This window comes from Oratosquilla oratoria, chromosome 25, assembly GCF_046742065.1.
Source record: "Oratosquilla oratoria isolate Oo_2021 chromosome 25, ASM4674206v1, whole genome shotgun sequence".
In the NCBI taxonomy this organism is placed as follows: domain Eukaryota; kingdom Metazoa; phylum Arthropoda; class Malacostraca; order Stomatopoda; family Squillidae; genus Oratosquilla; species Oratosquilla oratoria.
Genome location: NC_134801.1, coordinates 33551953 through 33575250, shown reverse-complemented (window position 1 = coordinate 33575250; position 23298 = coordinate 33551953). Strand labels below are relative to the sequence as shown.

The following is a 23298-nucleotide window of genomic DNA, read 5'->3' as shown; positions in this document are numbered from 1 at the left end:
TGCATGTCAAGGGGATGTGCTGGGGCATTATCCAGCAGCAGGAGGCACTTCAGTGGCAGTCCATTCCCCTGCAGAAACTTCTTGATCTCAGGACCACATGCCCCTTCGAGCCACTCCTTCAGGTTGGAACGCCACATCACTGGAAGTCTGCTCTTCAGGACGTTGCCCCTCTTGAATACTTGTGGTCTCCAAATGATACACTACAAGTGGTGTGATCTTGCAGTCGCCACTTGTATTAGCACACATCACTGTAAGCCTGTCTTTCACAGGCTTATGCCCTGGCAAAGCTTTATCAGCAGTAATGTAGGTGCTGTTAGGCATCCTCTTCCAAAAGAGCCCTGTTTCATCACAATTAAATACCTGCTGTGGCAGGTAACCCTCACGATGCACCAGCTCCTCAAACTCCTTGACAAAAGCCTCAGCTGTGTCCATGTCTGTGCTTGCTGCCTCACCATGCTGTGTCACTCTGTGGATGCCTGTACATTGCCGAAACTTCTCAAACCACCCCCTACTGGCTGTAAAGGGCACTGAACGTGGTGTAAGCTGGCAACTGGTACCAGCCTGTTGCCGCTGCAGGTCAGCATACACTTGGTGAGCCCTTGAACAGATCATTTCCTCACTCAAGCTGTCACTCTTATGCTGCTTCTCTTGTATCCACACAAGCAATAACCTTTCCACCTCGTCCAACAATGCTGGCCTCTTATGTGTGCTCACATACCTTATACCCTTAGACACATTAGCTGACAGAATTTTATCTTTATTTAAAAGAATGGTTCTTATTGTTGACTCAGGCATACCAAACTCTCTCACCAGCTTCCACACATGTAAACCTTGAGCAGCTTTGGCAATCACTTCCCTATTTTTCTCAATCATGATGCTGGTTTTCTTACAAGCACCAGCTTCAGTAGGGCTTCTCACCTGTTTTGGAGGCATTTTCAAGGCACAAACAGTATAATACCCAGGGGTAGATGCCGAAAGAAGGACCAGTCATGCACACAACAAAGATGGCGGGCGGGAGGAGACACAACACAGTGCGTGAATGGTGATGTCAGTAAGATGGTGTCATGGAATTTTATTTTCCATGCAGTAATGGATACCAATGTGCCCGCATAAATAGTAACAAGATTTTCCCCATAATTTGACCACATAAAGAGAATTTCACTTACATAAGGGCATGCATAAATAGAGGTACCACTGTATACAACTGATATATCAAAGGCTTCTTCCCCCTTATAAGGAAGGTAACCAGCCAAGGCTTGAACCCAAACCCCCCCCCCCCCCATTCATCACCCAATTGTTTACCTTTTATCTTAAACTCTTCATGGATGATGGGTCATTCCTGCCTCCTGCCCATATCAGATGCAAAACAACAGCAATGTAAATGAAATACACAATATTCACATAGTTGCTTTAATCCAATCCTGATCAATATTAATATAATATATATTACGAATAAATCTAACATTAAATTCCCCTACAGCTTTGTACATACACATACATACATATACCAAAGGTTTTTTCCCCTTTACAAGGCAGGTAGCCAAAAAACAAAGGGATAAAAAACCACTCCTACCCATTCCATCCCTATCATACTCCACTCCTCTCTACCCTCTTCCCTCCCTCTTATCTTGGCACCTCCTGGATGACAGGTCATCCCTGTATCTCATCCACTGCCCTGGGTCAAAAGCATTGTCAAAAGACACAGCACATCCACAGCAAGCCTGCTTCATTAAATTGGTGACCCCCCTCTCCATTCCCTCATGCAGAAAAGGAGAAGACAGGGAGAAATCCCTTCAGGCTGTGTCAAATTATTTTTCCAACATACTCCCTCACCCCCCAAGCATTCCACCTCATGCATCACAGCATCATCCATATACAACCATTCTACTTCACCCATCTTCTGTCCTCTCCCATCCTTCCTCAACAGATATTCCCCTCTTTCCCAAAGCCCCTTTTACCCCATCCATCCATCTTATCCTAGGTCGCCCCCTCACGTTCACTCCTTCCACCTCCCTCCTACATTTCCTTTACTAGTCTTTCTTCACTCATTCTTTCCATGTGTCCAAACCATCCCAATACTCTTTCATCAACCCTATCTACCAACTCCCTTTCCACCCGTTCTCCTCCTCACCTCCTTATTTCTCACTCTATCTAGCCTAGTAACCCCTATCACACTTCTCAGGCACCTCATCTCAAACGCATTCAAACTACATCTTCGTAACTTCCTATTTATCTAAAAATGCTGCCATGGGATCGTCTGCTCTCTGTTTTCTCAAGTAGAATGCTTCTATCTCTTCTTCTGTAGGAGCCTTGGCATTGTACATGGAATTGTACTTCCTCTTCCTTTCATCTAACATCAACATCTCTTCAGCTTCCTCTTCCTCTCTCTTTGCTTTTATCAATGCTAGTCTAAGCTTCTTCCTCCTTTCTTCCTTTTTGGATTCACTATCAGACCCACTGTCACTACTGTCACTGCTGCTGCTACTACTGCTGCTGCTTTCCTTCCTCTTCCTTTTGCGTTCTTTCTTTTTCTTTTCTTTTTTCTTCATTTTTTCTTTATGCATCTCCATAAGAGTCTTTGGTTCTTCTTCTTCTCTGTCTTCCTTGTTAAGACCATCTTCCTTTGCTTCTGATAATTCAGATCTAGATGTAATCATTTCAGTACTGGAACACTTCCCTGATTCCCCAGTGCAATAAGAGTTTTTGACAAAGGAATGACAGCATTTGTATCCCCACACACCACTACGCCAATAACTGCCCCAAACACTGGTATGGTTGTTTGGATAAATATCTTCCTCATATTTTGAGCGTGTGACAAGTTTTTCCACACCCTTGATAATTTTGCCATGGCGTGAATACTCCACATAATTTTCTGACTGAGCAAGTAAGAGTGCTTTTGGTGGGACCTGAAGATGCTGTCGGCCTCCATACTTCTCAAGTAAATCGTCAGACACTTTGTTTTTGAATTCATCTTTCTTCGTATCAAACTGTTTTTTAAGCATTTCTAATTTTGTTGGCTCTGCCTGTAAACTTACATCAACTCCTTTGTCATACGCTTCCCATGCAAACAGTTGAGCCTTGGCTTGGTCGACTGTGTCTCCTGTATAACGTATAAAATTTTCTCCAGCATAATCCACTTCTTCTGCTCCTTTTCCAGTATTCTTATAAGGATTGTCTCTCATGGATCTTGTTTTGGGGTCATAGTATGCAGAATTAGGATCCAAATTTCTCAAATACTTAGCAGTGTCTTCCCGAATACGCAGGTTTCTTACAGTAATTCTTTGTTTGCTATCCACTTTGGTGCCAGGCATATCCACACTTTCTGCATATTTATCTTCATCCTCATCATCATCCTCATCGTCATCATCATCATCGTCATCATCAGTCAAATCTTGCCCTTCCTTCAATTTTTTGGCTTTAATTTGTCGTTTGAATACCTCAACTTTTTGGTGTTCTTCTATGACAGCTTTATACTCAGATGGATCATAACCATTCCATCTATCCCTCTTACCATCATAATCAAGATACAGGGAAGGAAGCACAACATCATCAGAAGATGTTATGATTCCTGTGAATTTCGCTCCAACTTTTCTGGGTCTTTCAACACAATCTTTTTTCTTGTGCCCCATTCCTCCACAGTTTTCACAAGCACCCTTACGGTATTTAAAGGCAAATTGTCCCTTATTCCCTCTTGAATAGTATTCATTCAAGTGATGAAAATCACTCTGCTTCTCGGGTTGTGGACGCTGATGTTTCAGTGTGGGACCTGCTGAACCAAAGTACCATGGAGCTGTGGAAATATATTGTGGAATATGAGGATTAATATCTTTTCCTTCTTCATCTACTGCTGCAGGTGCAGTTCCAGCCTTTCTTGCTTCCTCCAATTCCTTTGCTTTCCGCCATTCTTCCCTGGAAGTCTTTTTTGGCTCATCCCCTTCTCCTTCCACATTCTTCTGTTTCAAAAGGGTGGACAGAGGAACACCTGAAGCACTCATGGTGCTCAAATCTGTAAAAGAGATGTGAAAAGATTACAACTATGCAAATGAATTAGTTGTCTATATAGTAAAACTTAAAGATTCAAATTAATTAAGGGTATAATCCTATCCAGATCTTACAAAATCAGGATCTATCTGAAGTCATATACAGTGGCCACAAAAAAATGTTGACATTTAAGATTTTAGGACAATAAAAATCAAAAGTAGTACTTACTGGCCTTTTATTTCCACTTTGGTACTACACTTAATATTTTGACATGTTACCCTTATTCTTGATAACCATCTGGATCCTTCTGGGCATTGAATTGGCAAGTTCGGTAAAGTAGGTGGCGTCCATTGTCGCCCACGTCTTCTTCAGCTCCTCCTTCAGGACAGGGATGATTGTGGGTCACGACTTTTCCAGCTTGTTTTTCATCTGGTTCCAGGCATTTTCCATGGGGTTTAGGTCAGGGGAGTTACCTGCCCACTCCAAAACACTAATGTTATGGTCAGAAAGAAACTTTTTCACTGCCTTGTCAGAGGGAGCACCATCATGCATGAAGTGGTCACATTCATGAATATCCCAGAAAGTGAGCATGTGATCCCTCAAAACCTCAATGTAGTTACTTGCTTTCATTGTCAACATTTGTGGGGAGAAAGTAGTCCACCCCTGCCCTTTTTCAGTGAGCCGTCTGAACTAGGTGAGGGAGGTGGCCACTTACACTACTCCTCAGCACCCCTTTTTTTACTTCTCCAGGAACTTTGGCACCCTTTAACTCACCTTCCAGTGCTCAAGATGGGGCATACCAAGCTTACTATGGAAGAGAAGTGCAGGGCCCTTGCTCTGTTAGAGCAGGGAATCTGAAGGTGTCAAGGATGGCCATCTACACCCTCAAGAAAGCCGCCGCTGCCCTCCCTCCTGGTACTGTTCCACCAAGAAAGCCGGGCTCTGGGGCACCAAGGAAGACTTCTACATGCACTGACAAGGTCCTACAATGAGAAGTACCATCAGACCTATCCATTACAGCCACTGGACTAAAGAAAAAGCATCCGGAACTACTGAAAAACGTCTCTGTCAGAACCATTCAACATCGACTCCAAAAAGACCTGAAGTTACATGCTCAATGTGCTACCAAGAAGCTGCTGCTCACAGAGCCCATGAAGAAGAAAAGACTAGCATTATGCAAGAAATACAAGGACTGGACACCACAGCAGTGGCAGAATGTCATGTTCACTGATGGAAGCACCTTGAAGCTGGTTAGGGGAGGCTCCAAGATCATCCATCGACCAAGTGATGTGTCAAGATATGACCCGCGGTACACGGTCAAGACAGTAAAACATCCAGACAGTGTGATGGTGTGGGGTGCCTTTAGTGGGAAAAAGGGCAGGGGTGGACTCTACTTTCTCCCCACAAATGTGACAATGATCACTTTCTGGGATATTCATGAATGTGACCACTTCATGCATGATGGTGCTCCCTCTCACAGGTCCAAGGCAGTGAAAAAGTTCCTTTCTGACCATAACATTAGTGTTTTGGAGTGGCCAAGTAACTCCCCTGACCTAAACCTCATCAAAAATGCCTGGAACCAGATGAAAAACAAGCTGGAAAAGTCGTGACCCACAAGCATCCCTGTCCTGAAGGAGGAGCTGAAGATGTTGGCGACAATGGACGCCACCCACTTTACCGAACTTGCCAATTCAATGCCCAGAAGGATCAAGATAGTTATCAAGAATAAGGGTAACATGTCAAAATATTAAGTGTAGCACCAAAGTGAAAATAAAAGGCCAGTTAAATACTACTTTTGATTTTTATTGTCCTAAAATCCTAAATGTCAACATTTACTTTGCGGCCACTGTAATACATACATATATATACCAAAGGCTTTTTCTCCCTTATAAGGAAGGTAGCCAAAAAACAAAGCATTAAAAACCACTCCCACCCATTCCATCCCTACCACACACCACTCCCCTGCACCCTCTTCCCTCCCTCTTATCTTGGCACCTCCTGCAAGTCATACAATAGGCTCAAATTATTACCTAACCAAATAAATATATGAATAAGCATGTTATACTAATTCAGTTCAAAGCACCATACTTTTATGTAAATATTATCAAGGCTTAATACACATAAACACACCATCTCAGCACTAAATATTTAGCAATCACTCAATCCACTGTCCCTGGTCTCTCTTACAAAAGACTCATAGTCTTTAGGTAACTGGTAACAGCTTCTGGGCTGAACACACAATTCATGTAGAATGCAACTTTTCCTATTATGGGCATATGCAAATTTAAAACATGTATGATATTGTTCAAAGTAAAATAACATTTGAAAAACAAAGTTATGTTTTATGTATACTTTTGTAACAAATTTTTTTCAAAGCTTTCTCTTGCTAAAATGTAGTTTCCAGCTTCCTATACTTCTGTTATTGTGGATCATTATTATTGTGCTGTACACATATACTAGACTGCTCCCATCCAAGAGCCTGCCAATACTTATATAAAAATGCCATCAATTTGAGAATGTTGTGTTGCTTAGTAATCTTTGCCAATATTTCAGAGTCAATATTAGGAAATTATACTGTATTCACTAATATATCTATATGTTTTATATATTATTGTCCACAGTATTTTCTTTACTTGTTACTGTCTATCATAATCATTGTACCATAAGATACACTATACTGCTCATAGAGACAAAGTTTAAACTGCTGATTCTGCATTGTTAATTTGTTAAAATTTCTCATAATATCTAGATGATTTATGCAGAGGTATTGGAGGGCTGCCAAGTAATTTTTGGTAGGTTGTTACACCATTTCAGTCTTCACTTGAGACCATCTACAGACTGGATGGTTTGAGCTTGTGTGTCTTGTGTATACACATATACTGGTTTGTTGTTGTTGTTGTTGTCATTCCCTAGACTGTCTGTCCGAGCAGTCCCGTCTCCCCAAGGAATGCTACAGCCGAAACTGGGTTTTCCCACAAATCCTTTATAGAGTGTATGTTGTGTTGTTTGCGTGGATGATTGTGTATAATGCAGTCTTCCATTATGTGTTGTATGGTATGGGGTAAAGTGTTACATCCTGGGCAGCTGTTCACAATGCAGTCATCCAGCCTCTTCTGGTAGCTTAGAAGTGCTGGGTGGTGGCCGCACCGCAGTCTGGCCAAGTGGACTCTGTCCTTTCGTGGGAGAGAGGATTCAGAAGGGTGGATATCAGGGGGTCTGGCATGCAGCAGTGTGTTGTCTTTCAGTGTGTTAATGGAGCGATGTGTGATATGATTATGAATATGTTTCCGGAGGCTGGTATTTGGTGGTTGTGGAGGAAGAGAAGAGAGTATTTGTGCTGCAGCGTCTACGTCATGGGACCACCCCCCCAACCCCAAGAGTTGGGGGCCAAACAGCAGCAACCACCCCTGGCCATCAGCTCTACGCAGGTGGCACCGATCCCCAAGAGGAGCTACGCCTGCCTTGGGGAGTACCACAATCCTTTTTCCCAATATACTGGTTTGTTGTTATATGTGGTTGATTATAGGAGTTCACCATCAGAAGTGGAGTTACTGCTTGGCTGTGCTTCAGCCAACAGGAATTGTGGGGATAGGTACCATGCATATTAAAGATGGAAGAACTTGCAGATCTGTTATGTACATGTTCATGGATCGTCTTAAATCTGCAATGTAGATGGCTTGATAGAATATGAGACAGTGAAGATCTCTTTCTCCTTTCACTGCTCCCTCTTCTAGATTGTTAGGGGTAAGGAAATATTTATGTTTAGTGTTGTAGTGGTTCTTTATGGCTCCATTTTGTTAGTGGCAGGATAATCCCCTCAAAAGCTTTGTCCTTGCCATTTCAATAAATGAAGAAGCCCCACAGTCCTCATTGAAGTAGTTGTGTCAGTAGATGACAAGATTTTCTTGTAGAACTGATACTAGTTTGTAAAGGTGATATCTTAGTAAAAGTTCTGACATTTTAGTTCTTGTAATATGTGGTGGTGGGGATGGGGGGTGAGGTAGTGTGTGTGAGAAAAATTTGACGCAACCCAAAGGGATTTCTCCCTGTCTTCTCCTTTTCTGCGTGAGGGGACAGAGAGGGGGGGGTCGCCGATTTAATGAAGCGGCCTTGCTATGGATGTGCTGTGTCTTGCGACACTGCCTCTGACCCAGGGCAGTGGACAGGATCCAAGGATGACCCATCATCCAGGAGGTGCCAAGATGAGAGGGAGGGTAGAGGGTGGAGGGGAGTGGAGTGGGATGGAATGGATGGGAATAGTTTTTATGCCTTTTTCTTTTTGGCTACCTCCCTTGTAAGGGGGAAAAAGCCTTTGGTATATATATGTATGTATGTATGTATGCAATATGTGGTGAGTGAAATGGTGTTATTAGGATCAGTGGTTTTGATGTTCTTTGTAATAATGCCTTGAATAAGCCTCTCATCTGTCTCATATTTTATATATATGTTATTTCTGTAGTACAATGGGTATTGGGGTATTGGCTGCTTGTTATTGTGGCAAAGTAGCATGCAGTTGATACTTTAGGGTCTACATGGGGTGCCCCTATGGACCAGAGCCACACATCATTTTGTCTATGATAGAGGAAAACTCTGTTCATAGAGAAATGATGACACTTTTATACTACGACTGTCCCTCCGTTATGCTGTCCTCCAACCCCTTGTTGCTGTCCTGTACTATTTCTCTGAGTATTCCTTTTCTGTGATGGGGGAATTCCCTGTGGTGGGGGAAAAGAATACTGCCACCAAGTATTCCCACTTGGATCATAAGAGGCGAGAAGAAAGGGACGGGGATTGGGACTAGGCATCCTTCTCCTTGTAGCCCTACAGGGGAAATTCCTAAAAGAATAAGAAAAGGCATGAGAGGGGCTGGAAGGCCTCGGACCAGCACCCTAAGGTTTGGGTCTTTTAATGTGCGTGGATGTGGTACAGATGAGAGTAAAAGGGAAGAGATAGGTAGTATGTTTGTGAGAAGAAAGATGGATGTGTTGGCTTTGAGTGAAACTAAGTTGAAAGGGAAGGGTGAGTGTATGTTTGGGAGTGTAAGTGGGAGGTTATCAGGAGTGAAGAGAGGGCGAGGGAGGGAAGGGGTGGCTATTCTAGTAAGTGAAGAGATAGGTAAACGGGTAGTGGAGTGGAAGGAGGTTTCCTCAAGGATAATGTGTATGAAGGTGAAACTGGGAAAGGAGATGTGGGTCTTTGTAAGTGCATATGGGCCTGGCAGTGAGAAGAGTGTAGAAGAAAGGGAGGCCTTTTGGATAGATCTAAATGAGTGCATAGAGGATTTGGGAGGAAATGTCAATGTGATAGTACTGGGAGACCTTAATGCTAGGGTGGGAAATGGTCCAATCGATGGAGTGGTTGGGAAATGTGGAGTTCCAGGAAAATCGTAGTGGAGAGTTGATGGTGGAAATGTGTCTAGAAAGAGAGTTGATGATAGCAAATACAGTGTTTCGGAAGAAAGTCAAGCATAAGTACACATGGGAGAGGGTGGTGGAGGGAAGGGTGGTAGATAGAGCGCTAATGGATTATGTAGTGGTAAATAGGGTTATGATAGGAAGAGTAAAGGATGTAAATGTGCTAAGGGGAGAGGGTGGGGGAATATCAGATCATTTTTTGGTGGAAGGTAAGTTGAAAGTGGAGGATAGATGGAGGAAGAGGAAAGGGACAAAAGGTAGGGAGGTTCTTAGAGTGAACTCCTTGAATGAGAAGGAAAAGGAGAAGGAGTACGGAAAGAAGCTGAAGGAGGAGTGGGAGGGAGTAAAGGGTAGAGTAGAGCTGGGTGCGGAGGAGGAATGAGGATGGTTCAAGGAGGGAGTCATAAAGTGTGCAAGGATGGTGTGTGGAACAAGAAGGACAGGAGGAAATAGAAGGAAGGGTAGTGAATGGTGGGATGAGGAAACAAAGAAGGTTGTAGAAGAGAAGAAGCGAGCTTTCACAGATTGGCTACAAAATAGGATGAGGGAGTCATATGAGAGGTACAAAGAAAAGAGAAGAGAAGTAAAGCAAAAGGTAAAGGTTGCAAGGAGGAGAGCAGATGTGAAATGGGGTAAGAGTTTGACAGAAAATTTTGAAAGTAATAAAAAGATGTTTTGGAAAGAAATTAAGAGAGGAAGAGGAGGCGAATCAAGTAGAGAAGAAAAGGTAAAAGGTGCAGATGGAGAGATGATAATGGAAGAGAAGGCAGTAAGGGGAAGATGGGCAGAATATTTTAGGGAGTTGCTAAATGTGAAGGAGGATAGGGAAGGAAAGAATGCTGCAGTGGGAAGTGCGAAGAAAATGAGTGATGAATGAGGAGAATGGAGGAGAAATAAGGAAGGATGAGGTGAAGGCAGTTGTTAAGATGATGAAAGCAGGTAAGGCACCTGGTCTGGATGGATGCCATGTGGAATGTCTGAAAAAGGGAGGTACAGTGATGGTGGACTGGTTGGTGAGGTTATTTAATGTTTGTTGGAGAGAGGGTAGAGTGCCGGAGGACTGGAGGAGTGCCTGTATAGTTCCTCTTTACAAGGGAAAAGGGGACAAGTGTGAATGTAGTAGTTTCAGAGGGATTAGCTTGTTGAGTGTAGTTGGGAAGGCTTATGGGAGGATCTTGATTGAGAGGATTAGGAGAGGAACAGAAGGAGTAATTGGTGAGGAACAGTGTGGATTTAGGACAGGTAGAGGTTGTGTAGATCAGATCTTTGTGGTAAGACAGATATGTGAGAAAGCTATAGGAAAGGGGAAGGATGTTATTTGGGCTTTTATGGATCTGGAAAAGGCTTATGATAGGGTAGACAGGAAGGCACTGTGGGAGGTTATGCAGATATACGGGATAGGAGGAAAGCTTCTGGGAGCTGTCAAGAGTTTTTATGAGAGTGGTAGAGCTTGTGTCAGGATTGGAAATGGAGAGAGTGAGTGGTTTGAGGTAAAGGTGGGACTTCGTCAAGGATGCGTTATGTCGCCCTGGCTGTTCAACTTATACATGGATGGGGTGGTGCGAGAGGTAAATGCAAGGGTGGTGGGCAAGGGATTGGAGATGGTTAAAGAAAATGGAGAAAAGTGGGAGGTGAGCCAGCTGTTGTTTGCGGATGACACTGCGCTTGTGGCAGGATCGGAGGAGGGATTGAGGAAGTTGGTGACAGAGTTTGGGAGAGTATGTGATAGAAGAAAGCTAAAGATAAATGTGGGTAAAAGTAAGGTGATGAGATGTACAAGGGGTGAAAGTGGCAGTAGACTGGAAGTGAGCATTAAGGGAGAGCGACTGGAGGAAGTGGATAGTTTTAGATACTTGGGTGCAAATATGGCAGGGAAAGGTGGAGTGAAAGTGGAGGTAGAATGTAGATTGAGAGAAGCGAGTAAATGCCTTGGTGGATTAAAGAGTGTAATGAGGAATAGACATTTGGGAATGGATGCTAAGAGGAGACTGTATGAAGGAGTGATTGTGCCAACAGCACTGTATGGGGCAGAAACATGGAACATAAGAGAAGAAGAGAGGAGTTTGAATGTGTTTGAGATGAGGTGTCTGAGAAGTATGATGGGGGTTACTAGGCTAGATAGAGTGAGAGATGAGGAGGTGAGGAGGAGAACAGGGGTAGAAAAGGAGCTGGGAGATAGGGTTGATGAAAGAATATTAGGATGGTTTGGACACATGGAAAGAATGAGTGAAGAAAGACTAGTAAAAGAGGTATGGAAGGCAGATGTGGAGGGAGTGAACATGAGGGGACGTCCTAGGATGAGGTGGATGGATGGGGTGAAGGGGGCTTTGGGGAAGAGGGGAATGTCTGTTGAGGAAGGATGGGAGAGGACAGAAGACAGGGGTGAATGGAGAATGGTTGTATATGGATGATGTTGTGATTGCATGAGGTGGAATGGGCGGGTGGATGGGGGGTGAGGTAGTATGTGTGAGCAAATTTTGACGCAGCCCGAAGGGCTTTCTCCCCGTCCTCTCATTTTATGCAATGGGGGGACGGAGAGGGGGGTCGCCGATTTAATGAAGTGGTCTTGCGGTGGATGTGCTGTGTCTTGCGACACTGCTTCTGACCCAGGGCAGTGGACAAGGTGCAGGGATGACCTGTCAGTCAGGAGGTGCTAAGATGAGAGGGAGGGTGGAGGGGTGTGGAGTGTTTTCAGGGATGGAATGGGTGGGAATGATTTTGTGCTTTTTTCTATTTGGCTACCCCCCTTGTAAGGGGGAAAAAGCCTTGGTATATGTATGTATGTACAATGTAATATCTTACTCTGTTGGGGTGGGTTTGTTGGAATACCAATTCATGATTGCATGCTATGTTACTTTTCATAATCTACACTATTGGTGTATCCACTATTGATAAAGACTTAGGTTAGTCTAATTCCATGAGTGTGTCATTCCATGTGGAACACTGTGATATGACATGATTACAAGGTATTCCATGCCAGACAGGCAAAGATACCAAAACCATGTTTTGAGTTATCACTGTCCAAAGTTTGACCAAATGAGATGCTCAAAGAAAAAGCATTTTTGAGGTGCTGGCATCTTCACTTGGCTGGTAAGGAGCACCTCATATATATGAATTGGTAGAATGTAAATAACATTGGAGGCATTCACTCTTACCATTAAGACAGACTATCGGTGATTTTTATATATACAGAAGCAGCGAACTTATTGTGGTTGGCTTCTAGGATGCTGAGGAAGGGTAAGCAGTCATTGTTGGATTCTTCAAAAGTAAAATAAAGGCTGGATACTTCAATTAGATGTTACCCGAGACTTTGGAGCTCCTGAAGATCTTGAACCCTGAAAGAAACATTATCTATATAGTGGCAATAGATAAAGGAGTGGTTGATGACAAGTATTTTTTTCTCTATGGTCCCCGCTCTCAATGGTAAGAGTGAATGCCCCAATGCAACTTACATTCTACTATCAATGCTTACACACTTCTCATGACATCACACAGTTCCATGCACAATATTAGAAAGACTAATGCAAATCCTCATTAACAATGGATACAACAAAAGTTAACAAAGCAACACAATATGTAGTCAACAATTGGTATTCCAATAAACCAACCCATCCACAAAAACAAGAAAATATTACCATGTACTACAGAAATTACAATTCCACAAAACATAAGACTGATGAAAAAAATAATTCAAGACATCATCACAAAGATTGTGAAAACCACTGACTATAACAATACCATTTCACTCAGCACATATTACAAGAGCCATAAGGCATCACAAATGTTACTAAGAAAACACCCTTCCAAAGCAATATTTCTTCTACCTAAAAATAACATCATCTATTAACACAACTACATCAATGAGGACTGAGGGCCTCAGTCATACATCAGAATAGCTAAGAAAAATCTTTAAGGTGGTTAATCTACCACCTACAAAATGGAATCATGCAGAACCACAACACTAAACATAAAAGTTCCTTTCCCCATCACAATTCAATTAAAGGAACAATTATTTTGAACAGAGAGAGAGACCCTCACTGACTCGTATTCCATATTTAAAACTATCCAAGAGTGTGCATATAACAAATGTGCAAGTTCTCCTATTTGAAAGACACACAATAACTATTCCCACAACTCCTATTGGCTAAAACACAGCCAATCAGGAATGCCTCTTTCATTCATCACAAACCAATCATATGACAGCAAACTAGTATTTATACAGAATACAAGCAAGCTCAAACCACTGAGCCTGTGGATGGCCTCAGCAAAAAGTGAGATGTTATAGCAACCTATAGACCAGGGGTTTGCAGGATGGTTTACAGGGGCACCTGGATGACTAACAAAAGATTATTTAAACATCTAAATCTGCAGAGAGAGAAAATGACCATTACAGATGTGCATGCTTTATCGTGTTAGTTCACAGACGGTTGGTTATGAAACAAGCATGTCAATCTGTATTAATGTGAAGCATGACCATAGAGTATGCCTCTCTAATACTACTCCTAGGATTGAGAAACTTGTTTGCATAAAACAGGCACAGCCTTCCCACTGAGGTTTATATTGGTTGGTAATAAAGTAAATACAGTTTCATTCCTGCATGTGAAGTTTCACTGTACATTGTTTTTTATGTTAATGCTTAACTGGTGAATAAAATCATTACAGTTTGAATCATTTGATATCCATTGCAGTACCACTGTATATCTAGTCTTAATATATTACCATTCTACATTCTGTGTCAGGTTAATGGCCTGGAGACTCTAAGGGAATGTAACAGGAAAAAGGTTGAGCCTGCTATACACTAACCAATATAGGGGTCAATTGTAGAATTTCCCCCAACACTGATCAACTGTAGAATCTCCACCCCTACTACACTCAATTGTAGAATTAAACCCCCCACTGTTCAACTGTAGACTTTCCACTCTAACTAACATTGACTAGGTTAGGTCAGGTCAGGTCAGGTTAGGTCTCATGAGCCATAATCAACTGTAGAATGTCCACCCAAGCAACACTTGTATAATCTCCCAGAGCTGGGCACGTTCCTCAGTGCATTCCGCTTTAGTTTGGCCGCGGTTAGTGTTCCCACTCTATTAAAGCAATATACAGTAGGTGCTAGTTTAGTATGTGGCCTACTTTTTGGATGTGGCCTATGAAATTTTTGTTTGGTATAATATGTGGCCTACCAGATTTTTATTTCAGTGTGAACCTGTCTCTTAAGCTTTAATAGTTTGAAAGCACTAACCATGGCCAAACTAAAGTGGAACGCACTGAGAAACATGCCCAGCTCTGCATTCTCCACCCCAAGCACAATGTGTGTGTGTGTGTGTGGGGGGGGGGGGGAAGAGTCTACAACTGATGCCAATACTGAAACAGTAGAATCATTGAACCTCATCTGTTTACAAGAAAATGTTCTTCCTGGTTATAATAACATCAGACTTGTCTTGTGCATGTTTACACCACCACTGGGCTTATATATATATATATAAATATATATATATATATACAGTATATATTTAAATATATGGAATTCTTGAAAACTTAAAAATGGACACATTCTGGAAAAGTTAAACTACATAATAATGGTCTTTTTTTTTTTAAAAAAGACTGGAATACTAGGGAAACATGGATACAATGATTATTTTTTTCTGCAGTGTTTATCCATAACATTTTGAAGATGCTTATTAAAAAAATATTGATTTTACCATGACACATACTTGCCAATGCTGGCTGGATTTTCCAAAAATATGCATTTCTTACATTTTTTAAAACTATATTTTTGCTGTGCTTCTCTAAAAACATATATTTTTATGTGTAAGAAATTGTCATGTAGTTTTCCCACCCTAAAAGCTTGCTTTCCTAACATTCTATCTTCTTCTCTTATGTTCCATGTTTCTGCCCCATACAGTGTTATCAACACAATCACTCTTTCAAACAACCTCCTCTTAGCATTCATTCCCAAATATCTACTTCTCATTACACTTTTTAACCCCCCAAGGCATTTACTTGCTTCTCTTAATCTGCATTCTACCTCCATTCCCACTCCTCCCTTTCCCACCACATTTGTACCCAACTATCCACTTTCTCCAATCTCTCTCCCTTAATAGTCATTTCCAGTCTGCTTCCACTTTCTCCCCTTGTACATCTCATCACCTCACTTTCACCCACGTTTATCTTCAACTTCTTTCTTTTGCACACCTTCCCAAACTCTGTCACTAACTTCCTCAATCCTTCCTATGATCCTGCTACAAGTGCAGTGCCATCAACAAACAACAACTGGCTTATCTCCCACTTTCTCTATTTTCTTTAACCATCTCCAATCCCATACCCACTACCCTTGCATTTACCTCTCACACCAATCAATGTATAAATTCAACAGACAAGGTGACATAATACATCCTTGACAAAATCCCACCTTTACCTCAAACCACTCATTCTCTCCATTTCTAATCCTTGTAAAAACTCTTGAGTCCTCTTAAAAGGTTTCCTCCTATCTTATATATCTGCAATACCTCCCACAGTGCCTTCCTGTCTACCCTATCATAAGCCTTTTCCAAATCCATAAAAGCTCAAAAAACATCCTTATCTTTTCCTAAAGCTTTCTCACATATATGATCTATGCAACCCCTACCTGTCCTATATCTACTTTGTTCCTCAACAATTACTCCCTCTGTTCCTCTCCTAATCCTCTCAATCAAGACCTTCCCATAAGCTTTCCCAACTACACTTGACAAGCTGATCCCTCTGAAACTACTACACTCACAATTGTCCCCTTTCCTCTTGTAAAGTGGAACTATACAGGCACTCCTCCAGTCCTCCAGTACTCTACCCTCTCTTAAACCCTTCAATACGGGCCACATCGCACGTCTGGTAGCATTAGCTGCCAGACGTGTGATGTTGCATCATAATACTCGCATTATAAAAAATAAAGTCACTGCTCAATCGCTCGTTCTCTTTCACCCGTGAATTTTGATAACCATAGAAAATATGATGAAGCCAGTTTACAGAGTATGGAGGTCACACAGGTACAACTACAATAAATATAATCAAGACGACGAATTCAGCATCATCTCGTACCCACTTGCTCCTCATGCCGCCTATGTAGGCGTCACCGTATGGAAGTGGTTACACAAATATTAAATAATCTCACCAGCCAGTCCACCATCACTGTACCACCTTTTTTCAGATATTCTGCATGACATCCATCCAACCCAGGTACCTTACCCAGATGTGGAGGTAGAATGTAGATTGAGAGAAACAAGTAAATGCCTTGGAGGATTAAAAGGTGTAATGAGAAATAGACAATTGGGAATGGGTGATAAGGGGAGATTGTATGAAGGAGTGATTGTGCCGACAGCACTGTATGGGGCAGAAACATAGAACATAAGAGAGGTAGAGTGGAGGAATTCAAATGTGTTTGAGATGAGGTACCTGAGAAGTATGGTAGGGGTTACTAGGCTGGATAGAGTGAGAAACGAGGTGGTGAGAGGAGAACAGGGGTGGAAAGGGAGTTGGGAAGATAGGGTTGATGAAAGAGTATTGGATGGTTTGGACACATGGAAAGAATGAGTGAAGAAAAATTAGTAAAAGAGTTGTGGAAGGCAGAGGTAGAAAGAGTGAACATAAGGGGGTGACCAAGGATGAGATGGATGGATGGAATAAAAGGAGCATTGGGAAAGAGGGGAATGTCTGTTGAGGGAGGACAGAAGAAAGAAGATAGGGGTGAATGGAGAATGGTTGTGTATGGATGATGTTGTGATGCATAAAAGGGCAACACTGCTTCTGACCCAAGGCAGGGGGTGAGATGCAAAGATGACCCATCATCCCGGAGGAGCCAAGTTACAAGGGAAGGAGGGGCGTGGATGAGAATATATAAGGATGGAATGGGTGGGAGTGGATTTTATGCCTTTGATTTTTGGTTACCTCCCTTGTAAGGGGGAAAAAGCCTTTGGTACATGTATGTATGTATACACACCTATGCAATATAGCATTAGAAAATTAAATATTAATTTTATATATTATAATACATCAATGTAATATACTTTTTTGGGGGGGGCTATAAACAATTCACTAACAAATGGAGTCACGGCAACTCCTTGAGATGAATTTATCACACTCGAATTTCTTCCAACTCTGCATCTACCAAAACAGAGATGGTGTCTCAAGCAGTGGGAGCGGCTATGTTTGAGTATCACTTTTAGCAACTTTTTCTGTTATTGACTTCCACCAAGAAAAATGTATATCACATTAATGTATTATAATTTACAAAATGAACATTAATTTTCTATTGCTATAGAGTATAGGTGTGCACTTCTAAAAATTTACCCATATTTTTGTTGTCATCAATTGATGAGCTCCCCACCACACCTTTTCATAACATTGTAACACTGCAGAGTGCTGGGGGGAGAACTGGCAACACCTTGTTTTCACATTCTGGTTAAAATTTTGGCAGTTCTAATGCTGTTTCTGGTATCTTTTTTTTAGAAGTGCACACCTACACAATATAGAATAAAAAATTAAATATTGATTTTAATTATATTACATCAAATGTAATAAAAAAAAATTCTTGCCATAAATCAGTAACAGAAAATGCTGCCAAAAGCTATACACAAATAAATGATGTCACATCACTCCTTTAGATGCCATCTTTATTTTGATAGATTCTGAGGTTGAAGATGACAACGACCACATTACTGAATGCAGGTTAGGTTAGGTAGGTAGGTTAGAATAGACAAATTTATCATATTCTAATTTCTTCAACCTTTGCATCTACAAAAACAAAGATGGTGTTTCAAGCAAAGTGGCTATATTTGTTTGTGTATTGCTTTTAGCAACTTTTTCTGTTACTGATTTTGGTAAATTTTTAGAAGTGACCTACATGATAGAGCAATAGAAAATTCAACAATAATTTTGTAAATTATAATACATCAACATAACATGCGTTATTCTTAGCAGAATTCAATAACAGAAAAAGTTGTTAAATGCTATACATAAACAAACGTAGGCACTCTGATTGAAATGCTATCTTTGTTTTGGCAGATGTAGAGGTCGAAGAAATTAAAATACGATAAATTCACTTCTAATCTACCTATCTAACCATTCTAACCTTCCTAACATGACCTGCATTAAATAGCGCAGTACCTGTAATTCTAGAGGTTGTCAAGGTGTTTGTTGTTGTCTACAACCTCTGAATCTATCAAAACAAAGATGGCATCTAAAAGAGTTGATGCAACTTTATTTACTTGTGCATAGCTTTTAGCAATATTTTCTGTTACTGATTTCCACCAAGAAAAATATGTATTACATTGATGTATTATGATTTATAAAATTAATATCTAATTTCCTAATGCTATATAAAGGTGTGCACTTCTAAATAAATACCATTAAATATCAATTTTGTAAATTATAATACATTAACATATGTTTTTCTTGGCAGAAATCAGGGTATGTTTTTTAGAAGTGCACACCTACACAGTATATTAATAGAAAATTAAATAATAATTTCATAAACTATAACATATCAACATAATGTACGTTATTCTTGGTGGAAATCAATAATGGAAACAGTTGCTAAAAGCTATATTCAAATAAGGTTCAGTAGACTCCTTTAGACGCCATATTTATTTTGATAAATTCAGTGGTTGGAGATGACAATGACAATGGCCTGATAACCTCTAGCACAATAGGTACCACATTACTAAATGCAGGTTAGGTTAGATAGGTTTGGTTAGTAGGTTAAGTTAGGTTAGGTTAGGTTGGATTAGAATATATAAATTTAGCATACTTTAATTTATTAAACCTCCACCTCTACAAAAACAAACATAGCATCTCAAGTAGTCAAAGTGGCTACATTTGTTTATCAATAGTTTTTAGCAACTGTTAATATTATTTTTCGCCAAGAATATCATAGAGAGGACGGAAGACAGAGGTGAGTGGAGAATGGTTGAATATGGATGATGTTGTGACTGCATGAGGAGAAATGGGCGGGGGTGGGGTGGGGGGTGGGGGGGGTAGTATGTGTGAGTAAATTTTGACGCAGCCCGAAGGGATTTCTCCCCGTCCTCTCCTTATATGCAAAGGGGGACGGAGAGGGGGGGTCGCCGATTAAATGAAGCGGCCTTGCTGTGGATGTACTGTGTCTTGCGACACTGCTTCTGACCCAGGGCGGTGGGCGGGGTGCAGGGATGACCCGTCATCCAGGAGGTGCTCAGATGAGAGGAAGGGTGGGAGGGGTGTGGAGTGTATTTGGGGATGAAATGGGTGGGAGTGTTTTTATGCCTTTCCCTTTTTGGCTACCTCCCTTGGAAGGGGGAAAAAGCCTTGGTATATGTATGTATGTATGTAAGAATATCATATATTTCATTGACGTATTATAATTTACAAAATTATTATTTAATTTCTTATTACTATATCACATAGGTGTGCACTTCTAAAAACTTACCACCTTTCCCTGTCAACTCACAGAAGGCCCATACATCTTCCTGATCTCGTGCTGACAGTAGTGACAGATGCAAGATATATTCAACTGTACTTTTTTTGGTCAATTTATAGTTTCACCCAACCATAGAATTTGATATGTGGCTTATGTGTTTCTGGTGAGAAATGTTGTGATATGAACGATGTTTTACATCATTTCCGTCGCAAATGCGTACTTTTGAAGTAATTAAGTATTGAAGTTATGCACTTATGCATACATCTCCTGAACGCATAAGTGTGGAAAATTGGGGTTTTAGGATGGGGAACACTAGTAAAAGGATTAATGCCCATTGCAAAACAGGTAAAAAAAAAAAAAAAAAAAAAAAAAAAAAAATCACATTTAAGGGCCGGAGTCCTGCCTAAAGCGAGCGTAGCCATGCTTGTTTTTCCAAACAATTCGAAAAATGTCTGGCTAGATCAGCTACATTTAGCAAAGTCCACTCCAGCCACATAAGACTTCCTAACCGTAAACTAACGTTACCTCCGTTAGGTTAGGTTAGTTTACGGTTACCAACTCTTGCGCGAGCAGCTTCCCTATATCTAGCAGCTATAGTCACAAATACAATCGTTAGTAAACAAACATGAAGCCGTGCACAGTACCCGCAGAAATGGATTTTTTTTTTCTTTAGTCTTCTTCATTTTATACCTGTTTTGCAACGTGCATTACTCCATTTATTAGTCTTCCCCACCCAAAAACCCTGATTTCCCACTTGTGCCCTCACATCGATCGGGAGATGTACGCATAAAAGTGCATAAATTCAATACTTAATTACTTCAAAAGTACGCATTTGCAACGGAAATGATGTACACCATCGTTCATATCACAACATTTCTCACCAGAAACACATAAGCCACATATCAAATTCTATGGTTGGGTGAAATTATAAATTGACCCTTTTTTCATGCTATACATTCACTTTGTGCTATCTCGAGACAAATTATGGAAAAAATTAAAATAGGCCAATACCAGCATTTATCTGTCATCCCTATCTAAGTATCCACTGGGCTGACATTTAATTATTGTTAATATCGTATTAACAATAATTAAATTAAGTGTCAGCCCAGTGGATTATGGGTTAAGCAATGCAAGTTTCATTTTGAAATTCCATGTTTAACTATTTGTATAACATTAGGTAGGTCAAACACCACCAGAGGCGCCACCGTCGATGAGGAGCCCAATAGCGCGTCATTTTATGCGCACGCCATGCAAACGGCCAAATTTACATACCGCCAGATACTTCATTCATACAAATGTTATTCGAGTGTATTTACTACGATCGTAGTAAATTTCAAACAATTACATCATCAGTTACATGTCGGTACATAAAAACATAAGATAAACATGGCGGCTTGCTTTCAGCAGTAAATCGAAAATTGGTTTATGTTTCAGCGTAAAAAATGAGCTAAATAAATTCAGAGTGCGGGCAAATAACCAAAAATAACGAAAACTACAAGTCTTGCGGATTATTCTTATACCAAAATAAAGGCAGCGTGATATGGTAGAGCTGAGAAATCGGTGGTACTAATTAGTTTTTTATTCTATCGGGTCGGATTATCGGATAACATCAACATCCATCCCGCCATCTTATCAAACTTCACTCTATTAAGTTTCTTACTATTATGTTATTAGTGTAATAGAGTTATAGTTGAATTATTTGAACTATTTTCTTTAAAATGTGTGATTTTCATGTAATTTGATCAAAGAGAAGTTACGTTTTCATCCTCCGTAATATTACAGACCACAGCTACGATTCGTCCTGCTCACTATCTATGACCACTGGTGGTATGGATCAAACTACACTATTAACCCCTTCCATACGGTGCCGCACACGTAGGCGTCATGGACTTAGATCTCGGTGGCAGCAGCCAATGCCAGCCGTACGACGTGTCGTAATAATACTCGCATCATAAAATATAGTCACCGCTTATATCGATCGTTCTCTCTTCACCCGTGAATTTTGATAACCATAGAAAATGCGATTACAAAAGAATTAGAAAGAATGTCATTATGGAGGGGCGACTACAATAAATATAATCAAGACGCCGATATGGCAGCCTCTCGAATACACTCGCTCCCCATGACGCCTACTTGTGCGGCACCGTATGGAAGGGGTTAAGTTTGTTACTATTGTGTTATTAGTGTAATAGCTTGCATATAGTTGAATTATTCAAACTATTTTCTTTAAAATGTGTGATTTTAATGTAATTTGACGGTATTCGTAGCTGTGGTGGGTAATTTTGCAAAGGATAGAAACGTAATTCTATGATCAAATTACATGGAAATCACACATCTTATAGAAAATAGGTCAAATAATGCAACCATATATTAAATTTTTATATAAAATTGTGCCTGTCAGTAAAAACCGTCATTGTTTACGTTTGATCGGCGATTAGTCAGACCGCACGTTTCGGCCCGATTTTCTGGGAAAAAATAGGCCCGATTTAATTCCATTCAAAATGCAATATCTCGAGAACTAGGACAGCTAGATGGGTAATTCAAATGGCATTATACTCATAGCGACTTTTTGCATCCCATGATAACTACTTCAGCTCAAATATCAGGAATTTCATTTTCATGTTGACCTAGCTACATCATACATGATCAAATGTTGAAAATGTATCGAAAACATCGCAAAACATATTTTCGTTATCTAATATTGCAGGGCAAAGGTATCAATAATCATACCAAATTAGGTTCATAAGATGATAAGCATAAGATGATAAGGCTAATGATTATGATACATGTAACATGTCAATCATATTTCTATAATACTTGTCCATAAGCTGGGTTTTAAATGTAGGGGATAAGTCAGTACCTGTAATGAATCATCTACTATTAAACGTAAATTTGGTTAAATTAACACTGAAAAATACTTACTATCTATCTATCTATCTAACTATAACCTGTCCTTCGCATTTAGCTATGGAGATTATTTTGATGGATGTTTAGTTGTTTACGTCTGCTTTCGCGAGCTGTTGACAATGAAGTTTACGTAAATGAGCTAGAAATGCGCTAAATACAAATAAGCTGGGTTTTAAATGTAGGGGGTAAGTCAGTACCTGTAATGAATCATCTTCTATTAAACGCAAATTTGGTTAAATTAACACTGAAAAGTACTTGCGTTTTGTTACTATACCCTCTCCTTTGCAGTTAGCTTTGGAGATTATTTTGGTGGATGTTTAGTTGTTTACGTCTGCTTTTGCGAGCTGTTGACAATGAAGTTTACGTAAACGAGCTAGAACTGCGCTAAACACAAATATTTCCCTTTCAACTGTGTCATGATGTTAGTAATACGTAAAACTACTTCGGCAAACAAAAAAATAGCCAAATATACTGCACAATGTGTTCGACACTTTATTACCTAGAAATGAATGAAATAATTGGCGCCGAAGTTTTAAAGGGGTAAATCGTAATTAACTATCTCGAACCCTG

General features: G+C 40.5%; 1 protein-coding gene across 6 annotated transcripts; it reads right to left on the bottom strand.

The window, feature by feature from the left end:
• Positions 1-1394: 1394 nt before the first annotated feature.
• Positions 1395-23080, bottom strand: Slu7 (Pre-mRNA-splicing factor Slu7). Of its 6 annotated transcripts, none has more exons than XM_076208632.1 (3): positions 22988-23080; positions 12551-12730; positions 1395-4006 (listed from the first exon to the last, which is right to left on the bottom strand). In XM_076208632.1, exon 3 carries the CDS (start codon positions 3993-3995, stop codon positions 2226-2228), a length of 1770 nt encoding a protein of 589 aa, XP_076064747.1. In that variant the 5' UTR covers positions 3996-4006; positions 12551-12730; positions 22988-23080; the 3' UTR covers positions 1395-2225. The 6 variants fall into 6 exon arrangements, with proteins under 6 accessions (XP_076064747.1, XP_076064750.1, XP_076064749.1 ...); XM_076208635.1 differs by having other exon boundaries at positions 23003-23021; XM_076208634.1 differs by lacking the exon at positions 22988-23080 and adding an exon at positions 22926-22944.
• Positions 23081-23298: the final 218 nt, after the last annotated feature.

Bases quoted from the DNA above. Each gene is read 5' to 3' on its own strand.
- Slu7 (XM_076208632.1), bottom strand. From the start codon at position 3,995: ATGAGTGCTTCAGGTGTTCCTCTGTCCACCCTTTTGAAACAGAAGAAT.